General features: G+C 37.4%; 1 protein-coding gene across 25 annotated transcripts in view; it reads right to left on the bottom strand.

Annotated features, from left to right (window-relative positions):
• Positions 1-18,188, bottom strand: part of LOC105215565 (smoothelin-like protein 1) — a 55,379-nt gene that overhangs the window by 6,346 nt on the left and 30,845 nt on the right. For 18 of the 25 annotated variants that reach the window (XR_008471432.1, XM_011189544.3, XM_054231843.1 and 15 more), the window contains 7 exons: positions 17,958-18,154; positions 17,684-17,894; positions 17,348-17,623; positions 17,079-17,272; positions 7,926-8,039; positions 7,757-7,832; positions 6,407-6,883 (listed from right to left, as the gene is read on the bottom strand). Coding sequence is in view for 23 of the 25 variants with exons in the window: in XM_011189544.3 (XP_011187846.2) it covers positions 6,407-6,883; positions 7,757-7,832; positions 7,926-8,039; positions 17,079-17,272; positions 17,348-17,623; positions 17,684-17,894; positions 17,958-18,154 (1,545 nt within the window). In the remaining 2 variants the exon portion in view is untranslated. The other 7 variants (XR_008471433.1, XM_054231839.1, XM_054231840.1 and 4 more) reach the window with 6 other exon arrangements.

Raw genomic sequence — 18,188 nt, 5'->3', positions numbered from 1 at the left:
TCTTTCATTATTATTTTATTGTTAAAAAAACGTATCTCAAACAGAATACGAACACGAACGAACAAACTAGCGAACGAGCCAACGAGCCAACGAGCGTTTCAACGAGTTGAACAACAAACGAGCGTGTAAGTGAGCGAGCTGACTATTAGGCAGGCGGACAGGCGAGCTGGCTAGTGGATTTGAGCTGTGAACTGTGAGCTGTAGGTGGGCTATGCGTGAAACTGGGCGTGGCGAGGAGCTGGGGCCACAATTGTGGTCTGTAACGGCGTTAATCTGTATCGTTTCTTAATTATGTTAGTGTTTTTGGAACAACGCACTGGTAAAGCGATTTGTAATGTTGTGGAGAAGGTCAGAAAAGCGAGACACACATGAAAAACGCAGATGAACTCACACTGTATAGAAGAGATATGTAGAGTTGGATGAGCACAGTTCAAGCTTGACAAACATAGCGTCTTCAAGATCGAATCGGCGCGTGGGATTGTTGATAGTAAAATAGCGCTGTTGATCAATGCCTTCCTGGTAGGCATTCCGTCAATTCAGTCGACATCATTGCTTTCAAGCAAGCGTTAATGACCCCAATGGGTTATGATGGGTCAGAGTTCCAATGGTCACTTGCTCATTTTGTGTGCACTCAAATATCAATAAGTGTACTGTGCGTGTAAATGGTATTTGTTTATGGTTTATGGTCTTAGCTTTCGACTGTGTATTGAGGTTAGATTGAAATCACGGCGTAAAAACTTCAATAATAAAACAACATGTAGTCCCCACTCTTCCATTTTCTTTCACGTCAATGCGTACAGAGTAGCAGAACAGTCCCAGTACGTATTATAATTAAGAAAAACATTTAGAAATATGGAAAGAAGGAACGCGCTAAAAATTATTAATTGACTATGCTATGGTTACAGTAACGTTTCATACACGACACGAGTTGCACGACAGCAACTGGCCGGTACGCTTTAACGGTGTTTTGTTACTTTTTTTTAATTTTAATGCAGTGGCTTTCGTTTATGTTCACTTGACAACTGCAACTAAACTGTTGTTTTGGCATTATGCATTTCGATTGTGTTAAGTTGGCTCGCTTTTACAATTTTGGAATGGTTGGCACGTGTGACCCCAGCTCAGCATGCGAGCCTTACGTCCTACGAGCCCATCATCAGCTGCTCGAACGCATCCTCGACGTTGCTCTCGTCGAGCAGATTCAAACTAGCTATATGCGGCATTGTTGCGCTACGTGTCAACCCACCGCCCAATACAGTTGTTGCGACGGCGGCCGCCGTTGGCATACCGTTGCTGGTCACTGCGCTCAGTGATTTGCGACTCGCCGAAATCTTTTCGCTGGTCTTGTGACGATTAATGGTCGACTTCTTAGAGCCCGTCGACGCGGTGGACGTTGTTGCCGTTGTTATTGCCGAACGCATTTCCACCGTTTCGCCGCCGCCAATTGGGTTGGGCGATTTCTTGCCGGTAAAGTAAGCTTCGACGGTGCGCTGTTTCTCACCAACCTGCGTCTTATCTATGCCCGCCTCGTACATGCGCACATTCAAAGTGTGGCCCGATTTGGTGCGTCGCAATTCACTTCCGCTGCTACCAACGCTGTTGCCGAACTTCGGCGATGTCGCCGGCTGTTGGGTGTTCGCCTGATTTTGCATTTGTACAATGTGATTCCACGAATCACTCTTACTTAGGCGGTTCGTGCGTGGATGTGCGTCCACGTGCGGGTGCTCGTGCTCATCTTGGCGCCGCGACATGGACGTGAAGGCGCTGATGTTGTTGAACACAATATTGCGCGGTATGAGATCCTCATCCGGCTGCGGCGTGGCTGGTATTTCCACAATAGATGGTTTCTTTGTCAGCGTGGAGTGCTGTACAATTTGATGTTGTGTATTCTTTATCACTTTGGTGCTGCTCTCGAACTTTTGCGTTTGCGTATTGGCTGTGGGACTCTGGTATGAATTGGGAACATAATGATGGCGTTGTGGTGGACCGAATTTCTTCAGTATCGGCATATCCTCCTTTGGCAGTGATGACTTTACGATGTCGGGCGTATCTTCTGGCGCCGATGACTTATACTCCTGTGTAACTACTGTCTTTGTCTCCGACATGTAGGCGGCTTTACGTTGTTGCTGCTGGACGTCGTAGACATTGCCAAGACTTTTGCGGCGCAGTTCATTTAACTGCAACTGCTCGTCCTGTTTGTGTTCGAACTTGCGCTGCTTACTGGACACCAGTGACTGTTGGGAGAGAACGCGATTCTGTGCTTGCAGCGGCGTTATCGCTGCGTCGAAACCACGCTGTTTTGGCAAAGCCATTTGTGATGGTTGATAAGCGTAGGTTTGCTCCAAGGTCTGACTTTGTGATGACGACGTCAGGGTCTGGCTACGCGTGGTCAATTTGGGAGTGGCTTTAGCTTTCGGCAGCGCTGGTGTGGTTTGCAGCGGTGGCTGTTGTTGTCTTTCTTGTGCAGGCAATTGTGTTTGTGGTGGAGGTTGAGTAGGGGGTTTCTGATGGTAATTCGGTTGGGATTCTGGGAGTGGTGCGTATTGTGCACTTATTACTGCCGGCTTAGGGGCCACTTGGGGTTTTGATTGTGGTACATTTTGGGATTTAGGTTGTGTCTGTGGTGCCGCGTATGCCTGTTGGTTATAATTGTTTTGCGGTAAGCTTTTGACATCCACAGTTTTCCGTGACTGATTGGGTTGTGGCAATATTTCATCAACCGTGTGTATGGGATTCGGCGTCCAACTTGTGCCGGGTGAGGGTAAGTTATGAGACATTGACGAACTGGCTGATGAATTCTCAGATATATTTCGATTTCGCTGCAGTGGCAACGAAGTTGGGTGTTGTTGGGTGTATTGGTTTTCGTGAATGTCTTCGACGGGGTAAGTTACCACATAAGCTGTTTGTGTTTCACTTTTGTAGGGTATCGAGTTGCTTGAGGATGTGTTAGATACACTAACCGTCTGATACTGTACTTCTTGCTGCTGTACCTGAGCTTTATTTTCGTTTAAATATTTAGTCTTTTCCAAGTATAATTGCTGATCTGACCGGTACTTCTCCTGGTTACGCGACAATTGCAAGCTTCGATCCATTTGTGGGCTTGGCTTTGGTGGTGTTTTTGGTCGCGATTTCTTTTGTTTGCTTTGTGCTGGAGCCTTTATTGAGTTCTGTATATATTCCGGTGTACGATTAGGCTCGAAATTGGTAACTTGAGGAAACAGTGGTTCGACAATAGGCGCTTGATAAGAACGCCCATCAGGCGATAAACAAGCCTTTGGTGATTCCACCTTTCTTGCAGGCTCTTTCTTTACTTTCGCCAGGCCATTTCCACTTTTGCCGAGATTTCTCATTGTGTGCAGCAAGTTTTGAGCGTTACGTGAGTTTTTGCCGAAGACTTCATCGTCGCTGGCGTGTGCCGTGCGACGGTCGCGTATTGTAATTGCAGTCTGACTTTGTGGCTTACCCATAACCCGAGTTTCGGCGCGATATTCCATTAAGTTGTCTGAGTCCAAATCGTCGTCGGTGTAATCAGTTTGTGGCATCGTTAAAATACTGGGACTTGTTGGAGCACTATCCATAGGGCTCGCATAATCGAATTGTCTTGCAGGCGGCGCATTGTTGTAGTATACTTGATTATCTGCCGGTGGCTCATAGGTTGGATTGGAACTGGTTAAAATCAGTGGTGTTGCATGAGGATCTGTCAATGAGCTTTCTCGTTGTCGCACATAGTCCGCCGTTATTGATGTCTCAATGGCTGAGGGCAGACACGGATAACTCTTGTAGTTATTAGTGCGCGCCAAGTCGGCGTAGGTAAAGGAAATATTTGTTGGCGGTGGTGGAGCTGCATAGATGTCAGTTGTTGAGGCATAAACTTGTGGTTGTTGTTGCTGTTGTGGCACATACTGACTCTGTACGGCCATATATGGATCGGCTGCGCTTGGCAGCGAAGGACGTTTCTTATATTCATCCATTTGTGGTTGATTTACTTTTGGCGAACGCAGCGAATGATGTCTCTGCAAATATGAAGGTTGGCGATTATCGTTTTGTGAGCGCTCCTCGAAAGTGTGCGCCTTCTTTCTGAAATCACTATTGTCTACTGCGGGCTTCGCAACCCAGGGCAGACCAATGGGCGATGATGCTGTAGATGAGGGTGATGTGACATGAGTGCCATTCACTGACTGTTTTGTGGTCAGGAATTGTGGTGATGCAGGTGTCAACTGCACGGGTGCTGATTGTGGTTTGTTGGTGATGGACGGTGGTTGCCAAGTGTTCAACTTTTGTGGCAGCTGTGGTATGGGCTTGAAAATGTTATGACCGTGCATGTCGTTGTTGTCGATGGGTCGGAAAACAGATTGTGGAGCATGCTGAAATTTATTCACGGGTGCTGGTTTGGGCACCGTCATGCTCGGCATGGCAGCATGTTGTGCCGCAGCCAAACGTTCTCGTTCCATAATTTCTCGCTCATAGTATTCCCGTTCCAGACGATCGCGTTCCTGGCGCTCTCGCTCCAAACGTTGGCGTTCCTGTCGGTCAAGTTCTATGCGTTCACGCTCTAGACGTTCTCTCTCCATGCGACGTAGACGTTCATGCTCCTCATGTTGGCTACGCTGCAGCTGCTGCTGTTGTGCCAATTGTTGTTGTTGCTGTCTCTGTAGTTGTAGCTGTTGCTGTCGCTGTTGTTGTTGTTGGTATTGCAAGTACTGTTGTTGTTGTTGCTGCTGAATATGGTCCTGTGATGCCACTTGCTTCTGCCAGTAACTCTTACTGGAGCTATGCGGCACATGTCCCGGTGCTTGCGGTGGTTTGCCCGTGGTGACCTGGGCTGCGACGCCTACCTCAAAGGTGTGCTTTAAATTGCCGAATTTATTCGTCCAATTCGACACTGAACGCGAACCAGTCCAACCTAGTCCTGGCTTAGCGCTTTGCTTGTTGATGAAAGCGAGGAATTTGTGATCATTCTCAGTCTTTGGTACGAATGGCGGCACAACATTGCGCACTTTGTGTTTGACATTCACTTGTAGAGTACGCTTCAATCCCAGTTGCGGAGTTTTGTCCTCCGGATCCGAATCTGTGTCAAAATCTGGATTATATTTCTTAGTCTTTGGTATATCGATGGTGTTGGCACGTTTCATAAGCTGTTTCTTATTTTGAAAACGATTGGACTTATAGCCAGAATCAGGTGAAACATTACCATTTGCCTGATACTCCATTTGTTCTTCGTGTTTGGTACTCACAATGGGTACTGGATCAGCAACAGTTGGATTTGGTTGAAAACTTACAGTAAAGTTGCCTGACAAGGGCCGTTTGCTCTTTTGGCTATCATTTTCTCTGTGTGTTGTAAGCGTATCGCCATTCAAACAAGCTGTTGAGTTCTTAAGTTGGGTGGGCACAAATTGATTGGGACGATAGAGTGTAGAAGATGAGCTGCTCGTGAGTATGGCACCCGATGAAGGATTCTTCTCGATGGGAAACCATTGTGGCGGTGTATTTGCATTTGCTGCCAAACCACTTTCGGGAGTTGTACAATTTGATATGTTTTCTATCAATTGCATATCTTCCATGTAACGACGCGCATCGGCCAATTCTTCTCGACTTACACCGACCGTATGACGGCTGTTACGATTGCGACGGCGCGCAAAGCGTTGCCGACTGGCGCGTTGATCATCGACTTCCGGCGAAGAAGTCTCATCAAATTGTCCACCATTATCGGCCATATTTACCGAATTGATTGCTGTGTCGCGCGATGTTAGACCGGTCTGTAGACGTGCGACCAATGCCAGCAAAGCTTCACGTTTACTACCATCAACCGGTATGTTTTTGCCCTCTTTCAGTGACAATTCGAGGCGTGTGAGAGCCGTTGTGACCTCTTCAATTAAATTGGAATCACTTTGCAATTGCAAACTATCACGCAAACCTGCCGCAATAAGGCGCAAGTCCTCACCACTTTCCGTACCTGAGTCCTCCTTTTGAGGCACGCTTAACCTATCCAACTGCTTCTGTTTGGAAGCGCTATCACTATTAGACGTACTTTTTGACATTACAATGTCACGTGTCATTGTCGTTTCAGACGTGTGTGGATCTGTGATTGTGTCAGAGTTTGTGCAGTCTTTACTGGCACTTGTTGTTTGTATATTAGGGTCAGTGGGTGTGTGGTCGTTATGGTTTATACTGTCTTTGTTATTGTTGGTATTGTTATTGTTCTTGCAATTATTAACAGTACACAAATCACTATGTTCACTAATACTATTACTACTACTACTACTACAGCCCTTATTTGTACGTGTGCTAGTGTTTGCAGATTGGTGCAGCTCCGTATTCGGTGCTTTTTCTTGAGTATTCGGTGCGTTGGCAATTGCGTTTGGCAAACTCTTTTGCAGAATATCTTGCAATAGCGGCACTAGGGACTCACCCTTATCGTCATCGGCGGATTTCGAATCGGTTTTGTCGACACTCGATTCAGCTTCAGACTCTTTTTCGGAGTTTGAATTCTTACTATCGCTTGCAACGTCCGCTTTGTTAGCAGTTTCTTTTACGGGAACACTTTCTTTTGCTTCTACGTTTACTTCTTCAAGTTTTTCAGCGATCTCCTCTACCTTTTCTTCTTTCACATTCTCAGAAACACTAGTATCATTTACTTTTTCAACTTTTTCAACTTCTTCTGTCTCAGCTTCCTTTTCTTTATTATCTATATGCTCTGCTGGTGCTTTAGTTTCACTAACAATGTTTTGACTTGCATTAAAAGCTTCTTCCTCGCCTAGATCGGCTTCAGCGTCACTGTAATCGGTAACAGTGACCTCTTCAATGATCTCCTCGTACTCACTAGCACTGCTCTCATCGACTTCTGGAACGTTTTCGGATATATCACCCGATTTTATATCTTTTTTCTCTAAAGGTAGCACAAATACAAATAAATAAAAACGTAAGAAATTATGCGCTACAAGAACTTTTCGAGTTCAAAAATGATAACTTGAAACAGGTTGTGACAATTCGGGTGGAGTGTACGAAATCGAAACGAGAACGAGCAACGATCACAGTACACTTGGCCGGAAGCCCAACAATTGCAACACACCCAATATTTTGAGCTGACAGACACTGGATATTGAAGGTAAATATTTAACTTATTGTTTCTTGGAAAGTGGAGCACTTGTCTTCAGTACAACATATGAATTTACAATTACTTTAAACGCACGAGAAACGAACTCATCTCACGAAGTGGTACACGTGTATGTCTGAATGAGATAAACCATATGAAAAAGTTGGCAGCAAATGACGGTATTATGAAAAGTCGAGACATATGAGCTGAAGTGTGTATGAAGCACGGTACGTAAAAAGAAAACAACTAAATTGTAGATAAATTGGATAATGGAAACATTATATGTAAACGTTCACATTCAAACGCATACCAACCGCTTAAGTATGTACCTAAAATACTGTTTTGGCTGGATACCCAAACTCAAGTTATATGTATAGAGTCTTTCCTAGCTTATTATCAATCTAGAAACAAAGTAAAGGTAATTATTATTTCAAACGGAATTCTGCCAAAGTAGTAAAGGTATTTCAATATATATATTTCAAATATAAGTTTTTTTTTAGTTATGTGAGCGCTAATATTTAATTATCCACCACCACTAACACCAAAAGTTTTCTTATTCTTTACTTTTCAAAAAGTTTTTCAATTTTCGAAAAACATCCAATTTTGTCTAATAATTTTGCTCCCACATTTTTTGTGTGTTTAGAATTGAATGCATTTTGTCATTACCTTCACGTTCCGCCATTAAATCTCGTAGACGCGCGCGTATCTTCCGGCGTTCTTCGTATGTTGTGGCCTGTTCAAGCTGTGCGAGATTTCATTGGTGTGTTAGTTGAAATGTTTTCGGTATTTCAAAATGATTGTAACGTGACGAAATAGACTGTGTGGGCACACTTACCAATTCCTTTAAGATTTCTTCGTCCCAGATCTCCTCGATATCACAAGTTGTACGGGTAACTGGTGTTGAAGAGCTTCCAGATTTGGTCGTTTTCGTTATGAGAGTGGTCTTCACCTGCAATGCAAGGCAACGCAAGAGTGAGTAAATAGATTTGTGTAACGAGGAAGGGTTATATATAATTAAGACAATGTACAAATATACAAAGATTCTTATAGATATGTGCTAGTGTGTAAATATGAGTTTATGAAAGCATTAAAAAAGATTTTAAATTAATATTAACTGCAAATATACAAACATATTTACATAAACATATAAATGTATATACATATATCATATAGATGAAAACCACATCGCACTAACCGAACTCGGAAGTTAATGAAACTCGTGCGTAGGTAAACGAACTCATTTTCCGATAAATTAAGCAAATGACCTTATACGAGTATTTCGTCTTTGCTTTTCTTTTAATAAGAAAAATATTGCGTTTAAGTGAATTAAAACTGCGTCAATGTGAAATGAGGGATGTCGTAAAACCTATTTCTTTGTTCTTTTGCCTAATTGTAATACTTATACACATGAATCTTATATATGATCTCTGCTTTTCTAAAATGAGAAATACATACATATTCTTATTGAGTTGATTTTTCTAATATTTTCTAAAGCGATTTTTAAATCATGAATCCTTTTGGAAGAAACAGAAAAGTTGGAGACTCCAAGCTGAGAAGTCGCTTGCCCAAATACACAATAAATACTTAAACGAAATATTTTACAAAAAACATGACAGATCAATTGGGATGTATGATGGAACACCAAAAAACATGTTTTCAACACTTTTCAAAACCACACTTTTTCAAAAAGGTTGTAGGAGACACCAAAAAAAAAATATCTTCAAAACAAACAAAAAATAAGTACCGCCCAATATTTAACAAAATAGCACTAAATGTTTTCAATGTATTTCATATAGAGTTGTTAAACATTTATTAAAAAAAAAACACTTCTCACTATCAATAAAACCATTTATTTAATGCATTGATTTCAATAAATTGTCTATTTTATTTCTATGCCAACATTTAACCTCATTAAGTACTCGAGTACTTAAAAATATTTGAACTGAAACCGAAATTATTTTAAATTTAAATCGCAAATCATACGTTTCCCACCAAAAATACAGCAAAACCAAGAATTTTACCTTTTTTGGTAGCAACGATCATTCGAATAAACCAAACAGCCAGCCAAGCGAGTGGCCACATGGCGAAATGTTTTTTCTCTCTCTTTATTTCTTTATTTTTATTTATTTCTGTCGTAAAGTTTCCGACGTTTTCAAATTTTCGAATTTTTGAAAAATAACAAATAGCCGCAACACGCGTATCTATTTTTGGACGTAAATCATGTTCAATATGTTGAAGAGAAATGCCTGCAAAGTACATACAAATCTCCGTACATATGTACGTAATGCAAGCAAGCATACGAGCGATAAATAATTAAAAGAAGAAAATAAACTTAAAAAAAATTGTTCAACGAGAAATTGTTAGAGAGCACAATGCCAGCCAAGTTGCTGTAGCGGCCGATGTTCTCCGAAATTCTAATCAAAGAAATGTGGGTATTTAGTATACGATATGCTCTAAATCCACCTCACCTTGCCTGAGTATAAGAGTATTCGAAAATAATGCTTTTCGTAAACAAAACAAAAAATGGCTCACATGTTCGAATTCTATTCAACGAGATCAATTAATTCACCTACAAGTAGCATTGCAGCGCTTTCTTTGACCTCGTCTTCCGATTTGATTTAAGTGTTTGTATATACATAGATATGTTTGAGAGCAATTATAAAAGACAAATTTTTGTATGAGGTATACAATCCTCTATGAACCGCAGCGGGCAGGATCCCGCTTAAATCTACTACGTTATACATATCGAACACTTTTCGAAAAAACCTGGACAAGCGTATTGGAAATGAAATGAAACTGTATCAATGAAGAATCCAACAAACTTCTTTCAAGCCCTAAACTAACTTACACCAAAGGGTTTCTATTCCATAATGTTCTATCATAACTGCACTGATTAATATGTTTTAATATTTATTGTTCTACATATTCTTTAATCAATTTCAAGTCTATAAAATCGGTAAAGCATTAAAAGCAGGTTTGTCTGTTATATGGCATATTTACAGATACCTTTTATATTCAGTTATTTTTCTAGTTCGAGAAATGGTACCACTGAGTGATAATGATGAGTAACATGACAGTAATTTGGTGTTTGACAAATTTTTGGCACTAAAATTAAAGACTTTGGCCAATTTTAAGGGGCTATACCAGTGTGGGATGTTTTTTGGCTCACTCGACAGCTTATACTTTCAAAGATATCCTGTGTATCTTCAATAGTTTTTGAATGACAGCGTTCTAAAGGGCCACCGACATTTTTTTCAAAATTGCTGGCATTCGAACTTAAATAGAAATTAGCCGATTGGCTTTATATTGAAACGAATATAATAGCCCACGATCTTTTTGATTGGTTGTAAATTGTAAATTTTGCATTATAAAACTAAAACGAAAACTTTTTTTAGAGCCATGCCATTTTGCTTATTTTTGATATTACTATTTTTTTATATATATATATTTCGTAAGTCACTAGGAAATACTTTGAAGTTTAATAGCCTTTTTGGATTCTTTTGTTTCAGGTACTAATTCGGCCGGAATCATATCAGCAGTTGCGAACTTCCTTTTTGGCACCTCCGAAGACAGAACATACATATGTAGGGATGCAAACATCGTGAAATGAAACATCGATGGTTCGATGTATCGATGTTTCTTCAAAACCCATCGAAATCAAAAACATCGGCCATTAAAACATCGATACATTGAAACATCGATGTATTTTTGAACTTTTTTAACTTATTTTAAATTTAGTGTGAAAAGCTAAGGGATACAGAATCAGAAGCATAAATAAATGAAATGTAGTACGTTTTAAGTTGATACATTTTATTTCACTTAGCATTGTATGTCAGTTTAAGTTTTTTCTCAACAAATAACAGAATTTCAAAACAACGACATGGAAAGTTTTTTCACTGTCATTTCTTTTCGATTTTACTTCTGCGTGATAATTGCCCTAGGTTTAGAAAACCGTCGTTTACTCGGCACTGAAGTGGCCACAATGTGTAAATATTAATAAGACTATTTATACAACTCCGGAAACACAGTATTCATGTCAACCCAAACTCTATTGGCTTCTGATTGGTAGAGGTAACTGCCGAGACACATTTTCTCTTCAACCTTCCGTCCCTGTAATTGTAGATAAATTTGACAGCTTACATTTCACCTTTGGTGAACCAAATGTTTATTCTGGTTCCAAATATCAAACGAGTATTCTGTTTCACACTCATCCGAAGATTCTATTGAATCAGCGCGATTCTTTGAATTTTTTATGGAACAAAAAAAAAAGTATTTCTTTTAGCCATAGCATAAAATGCAGTCATTTGAATCTCTGATCTAACGCAGTAGCCTACGCCAGAATTAAATTGTATAAATAAATCATAATCTCAGTATTTTACAAAAATCGAATTCCAATGTGATAAAGCGTATCCAAATAGAGGGTTTCGAGTTAATACCCGAAAAGTGTGAAGGTTTGAAGTCAAATCTTTATATAAAACATCGATATAAAACATCGTTGAAAGTGACATCGATGCATCGATGTTTTTAGATTCGAGACATCGATGGCTAACACCGATGCTTTTTGACGAAAACATCGATGTTTCAAAAACATCGATACATCGTTTGCATCCCTATACATATGTAACTTCGTTATTTTTCAATGTTTTTGTGAAAAAAAATCCAGCTGAAAATACATATATCTTATTGTGTGCAAAAAATTTCAAAATATTATGTCGAGTACTTTCCTTTAAAAAAATCGAATAATCACCTAATTTTTCATGGGTTACACTGGTAGATCCACTTAAGCAATATTAAAGAACTGTCGAAGCAATATAAGTATACTCTATTTAAAGACTGCACTAGTATATAGTATATGAGAAATTTGTTAATTCCAATTCTTAAGAGTACAAAGAAATAACTTTGAATTTTATAAAGGAACAAGGAGTACGACTAGGTATTTAGAGATTAAAAAAGTACTCTCTCACAAGTCTCAAAATATGTCAAAAGGTGTCAAAAATCCTCATGCATTTTAACTTTTGCATAATAAGACATGTATTCCCTATTCTAAGTTGTTGTGTGCACTAAGGAGAAGAAGTAAGTTTCGATACAAAACTGTACATTATTCGTTACCTAATGTCAGTTTACTTGCGTAAGGAAAACATTTTCCGCTCGAGAACCGAGCTAACGTATTTGAATCGACATAATATACCGGCAGATAGGAAGTGGAAATCCACAACTAATTGTATAGTTCTCTTTAACAATAAAACTGTTATACCGAACAGCTTCTACGTGACAATTACTTTAAAATGATGGTAAGTCAATTGTAATTAATGTAAAGCCTGAGACATTTGCTCCGCATTTAATAGTTTCCGATGTCCAACCATGAAATATGTGATCTATTTTGTAGGGTTACCTCTAATCGAATGCAGAGTAAATCATTAATATTCAGTAGTCCTTTAGTGTTCATTATAAAAAACTTTTGGAACATAGTACATGTTGTCTCTTAGTAATGGTAAAGTGGTAAAGTAAACCAAGCGTGCAGGCAATTTAAAATATTTGCGCTTTGTTTCTAGACTCTGTGACGTTCTTACAATTTTAATTAGGAAATAGCGCTGTGATGTCAATTTCTGTGTACTTGGCATACGAAGAAAGAAAGAAACTACAGATCAATTTGAAATGAAAGAAGAAAGCACAACATTAGACAAATACACATACATACATACACAGTACGAGTACATATGTATGTAAGTATTTATTTAAGGAAACATCGACGACGATGAAATTGCGCGTGAATAAAAGTCATTGCCATTGAACTGACGCAAAACTGACAACTCATCGCCATGACCGAGCCAAAGTAATGCTAATTGATGTGCGACTAAATCAGCTTAGAAGTATTAGCTACGCACACACATTCTTACAAGCATATATACATATATATATATAGTGTATGCGTTTACAATGCAGGCAATGACCACTAAATGGGAGCTGCGCTTGGGCATCGCTGATAGAAAGTAGGAAGTGTAACAGAAAATAAAAATTATTATATTTAACGATAATTAATAATTAAAGTAATAATTACACATAAATGAGTACTTTTTACTGCTTGAGAGTTACATATAAGTACAAGGGAAACTTGGGGCTTCTAAAATAAATATGTGCGAAATAATATAATTAATTATTTGTATTATTTTAGCAAATATGCATAGCTACCCACACTCACTTGACGAGATAACGCCGATTTGTTTAAATATATAATTATATACATATATATTTATTTTCACACCTACGAGTGCCAGTGAATTGAAAATTTGGACAGCACTAAACCAAAAGCAAGGTCAAATTCACAGCTGCGCCGCCCATAAGCCACGTTGGATTAGTTATTAGCTGCTTTAAAATAAATATATGTGTATGCTTTCTATAATTTTTGAAAATTAGAAAAACATTTGCTATCGACGGTATATTAAGTATTTATTTAACAGAATTCACCGAAATATTTTTAGGCACAACGCTGTGATTTAAGCGAAAACATATGGAATTAAAAAAATGTATATTTTCAAAATTTAATACATATTTATATAACGGTAAGCAAACTTATAAAAAGTAGCATTTCAAACAATTCTAATACACTAAAACATTTTTCAGTAGCGAATTCTCATACTTCAATTGTGCTTACCCTGTTTAGTAGCGGAAGTGGAAACGGCCTAAATTTCAGTGAGTGCAACAACTCGTGGCGGAATTTATTATATTTGCACACTCGCTATCTAACGCTACACGAAATGAATCTGTGTTATGCTGTAGGTACGCGTTCCTTATGCGTTTCGGATAGGTTCTCAAGAGGCCAACCAACAGCAGCACGTCCAAATTTTTCAAAATGTTTGCGGTTTTTTTTTCAGTGTACTCAAAATAACTGAACAAACCAAAAATAAGAATTGTGTTTCAGCTTTTGAGCGTTTATTATTTTTAAATTTTATGTTTTTTTTTTTTGGGTTATTAGGGATTATTTTTTAGCCGTTTTTTTTTTTTTGAAATTTTTTAAGTTTTTTGGCTCGTCGCACTATCACGCTAACTGTTGAAGAAAGAAGAAATGCAACGTTGAATTTTTGGTAAATTTTTATGCATTGACTGCATACATGAGTAGGTTTGTATGTATGTATTTGTGTTGTAATGCTGCAGTAGTTGCTCAAAAGTATGCGAGATATTCGTTTGTATGCAAATGCTCCATTTTCTGCTCAGTTTTGTTTGGCAATTGAGATCAAAATTTTATTTGAACAAAATTTATTTCAATTTTGAATTGAATTCGTGGTTTTAAGCATATTTAAGGAAGAAATTATTATTAAAGTATGAAATATTTTATTTAAAATTTTTATAATTTTTGTAATTTTTTATGCAAGTACTTTTTATGAAATAGTTTAAGCAAATTTTAATATTTACGTTTTTTTAATTATAATTTATTTATATTTTTTTCTTTCAATTAATTGAGGAATTATAATTACTAAAGTATGAAATATTTTATTTAAAATTTAATTATTTTCATTTTTTATGTAAGGAAGTTTTATGAAACAATTTAAGCAAATTTTAATATTTACGTTTTTTTAATTATAATTTATTCATATTTTTTTCCAATTAATTGAGGAATTATAATTTAATAATGAAATATATTATAACAAATTCAATATCTGTATGTATGCATTTTAATAAACTCTAAAAAATTAATTATTTTAATTTTAATTTTATTTTTTTAATTTAAAACAATAATTAATTGACACTAAATTAAATTTTCATACAAAAATATATAATTCCTTTTTAAGCACATTTTTTCAACATAATTTTCATAATTAATAAATATTTTTTATTTTTTAAATATATTTTTTATAATTTTCAGAATTGTAGTTTTTTTCTTTGCAGCATCAAAAATATTTAGTGCACCAAATATATGTAAATAATTATGTATGTAGTTAATTTTTGTAATTTTCCGCTTTCATACTCGTTGCAAGTGTTGGCACTGACAGCGGCAACGGCAGCAAATAAACTGGCTACAATCTCCTGAAGAAAGTTTCCGACATTTGTTATTTTTGGAAACGCACAATATACATGATATACATACAGACAGACAGAAGTATATTTTCAACATTATTCTTTTTGCTGTGCGCACACTGTTGTCGGAAATTATTGCAGCGTGTCCAAAATAATAAGGAATAGTACACGGTGCCTGCTGCTATTTTATTGCAGCGACATAGTTAAATAATTTTGAAATGTTTAGGAATTTTTCTCTTGACACAATATGAGCACTATGAAAATTAGAAAACAAAAAAAAACACTACGCTTAACATTAAATAGTAAATACGCTTATGGACGCGCACTTTTAGCACACAGTGTATGTTGCGTTCTCCACGGAAAAAAAATTAGAAAAAAAAGAATGATTTGAAAATTTTCGAAAATTTCTCAAACATAAAAATAGTGTGATCATTGCTATTTTTGTCTCGTATTAGAACGTTTCGTTGGCTATTGCGCTTTGTTGCTGTTGCTCGCTGAGAAGGTGCCGAGAGGAAATCATGGTCCTCAGGTGTACTTATGTATGTACATATATTTGTATATATGGTGTATGCACTGGGGCTTCTATGCACAAATTTATTTCAATTTTCACAAAGGTGTAGTTCACTAATTGCATTCACCAACCATATAATATATATATATATATGTATTTATTTATATGTAACATTGTGTATGTATGCAATTTGACAAATGATTAAATAATCGTTTTGAAATTTTAATGTTAATACTTCATTTATTTGACACATTTTGCGCAACAAATTCGCTTTAGAATGGCACTTCACACACACACAGACATGCTAATAAATATATATGCATTTCATATATATTGTAGATGCATATCATCAAATTTTGTAATTTTAAATCTCACTTCTGCAGCATTTTTTACATATTTCTATGCACCTTATATAATTTTCATATTCAATATTTGTGTAATGTGTTTTATTTACTTCTGGCAAACTAATTTTCTCCGGCAAACTACGCCTTAATCACTTGAGATATACAAGTGATCGATTCCGCCTCCGAGTGTGTACTAAATCAGCTAAAAGCACAAATTGTTGCAGGAAGCTAGGAAGATGGCAAGCAAAAGTATCCGGCGGCAGCAAAGCAATACGTACCATATGCACAGAACATAAATAAGAATATATAAATACATCCAATATGTGCATACTATAGTGGGGACCCATATATACATATATATTGTATTTGAACCTAGTACGCCCGTTTGTATGTATGATTTTTATGAACAACTGGTACATGCGCTGAGAGCAATGCAAGCGCAGAGAGTGTGGGAGTTCCCATTGCAAAAGTTTTCTTTCTCAGCTGCCTTTTAGGGTTTTATTATGTTTGTGGTAGGAATTGACCAAAATTTTACCAAAATAGTGAGCGTTGGAGTGTAGAAAATTATTCATAATTTAAACCAATTATTTAAATAAAATATTTATTGAAAATATTAAAGAAAGATTCTAACAAAAATTACTTTCCTACTGTTGCCTTTACAAATTTCGTATAGAACGAGAGAGCATAGTGTCTCTCACGGTGGAAATATACAATAAAAAGAAATACAGATTATCCGAATTTCTAATAAAAATAATATAACAATATCGGAGCATTTAATTATGTAATCAAATGATATATTGTTCATTATTGTTTATAAAATATTTCGACAAACACTAAAATCACTAATCACTATCTTTTAACAGACAGAGGAAGATAGAGAGGGAGGGAGAGAGATGATCTAGTACCTTGAGTAAAATAATCCTTTCATATAATCTGTGGTGAATTACTCCAACTCGTAAAACAGGGTAAGTTCAGTGTCTTACGAGCTCACAGGCTTTAATAGTAGATGATATATAACTTAGTGTCTAAACTATTTTAAGCTTTTTAACTTTTGTTTAGGGATACCCTAAAAATAAATATTCATCTCATCAAAATTAATTTATTATTTCTTTCAACTCACCCCTTTATTCTTCAGTAGATCTCTATCGCCTGCATCACCATCTCCGTATGAGGTTTTCGTAATCGTGGTAGTTGTTGTTTGTTTAGTTGTTGGCAAAACACTTTCGACACCCTTCATTATAACGCTGGCACCTAGAAATTTATTCAACAATGAGCGCGCCTCGCGATCCTCAGCCGTATCGCCGTCCTCAGCAACTACAGTATAAAAGTAAAATCATTAGACTGTCACTGTCAATAAACAAATTTTCTTGCGCTCAGCCTTAGACTTACCATAATCCGCATTACGCATACGCTCCAGCGCATCATTAACACTGGTTACCACTTTAGTTTCGCCGCTGCTGTTCAGGAACGAACGTGTGGACTTCGACGAACGAGTAGTCAAGTGACATTGATCGGCGTCATTGTCGTCGTCGTAGTCGGTGAAAATGCCGCGAGTTTGCTTTTGACGCAATTGCACGTTTTGTTCATCATCGGAGTCGCCGCGGTAACCATGTCCTGTGCTGCTCGATGTTGTCGTATATTTTTCAGTAGTTATTTCGTAACCATCTTAATAAACGGTTATTATATTAACAAATATAACGGTTTCTGAGTTTTTGTTTTACTTACCTCCACTTGGTTCTGATGAGGAACCACGACTGGTGCGTAGAATCAAACCGGCCTTCGGATAGCCACCAGATTTTTCTGTTACCGATTGTGAAGACTCTTTGCGTATGAATTTCTCACTCAACTCTTTCACCGAACCACGGCGCACATATTTGCTGGACGTTGTAGTGAAGTCCTCTGTGTCTGGCAATATGGCTTCCGGTTTGTCAAAAATCTTTTTTCAAATATGCAGAGTTATATTATATAATAGAGATGACTTGTATTCAATTGTACTCACATAATCCTTGTCGAGTTTCTCAACTTTTCTGACAACATCTACATTGTCCTCTGAAGATTTACGGCTCTGCTCAATAGATTTCTGGATTTCTTCGAGTTCATCGGCATTCGTTGAATAAATGTATTCCTTACGCTCAACTTTCGGCTTTGTTTTGCTATCCGAATAATACTTCTCCTCGATAACATAGCCTGTGACTTCTACAGAGCAAAAGTTTATTCACAATCTTTTTAA

Source organism: Zeugodacus cucurbitae, chromosome 5 (assembly GCF_028554725.1).
Source record: "Zeugodacus cucurbitae isolate PBARC_wt_2022May chromosome 5, idZeuCucr1.2, whole genome shotgun sequence".
In the NCBI taxonomy this organism is placed as follows: Eukaryota; Metazoa; Arthropoda; class Insecta; order Diptera; family Tephritidae; genus Zeugodacus; species Zeugodacus cucurbitae.
The sequence above is the reverse complement of the archived record's forward strand: the minus strand, read 5'-3'. Positions and strand labels throughout refer to the sequence as shown.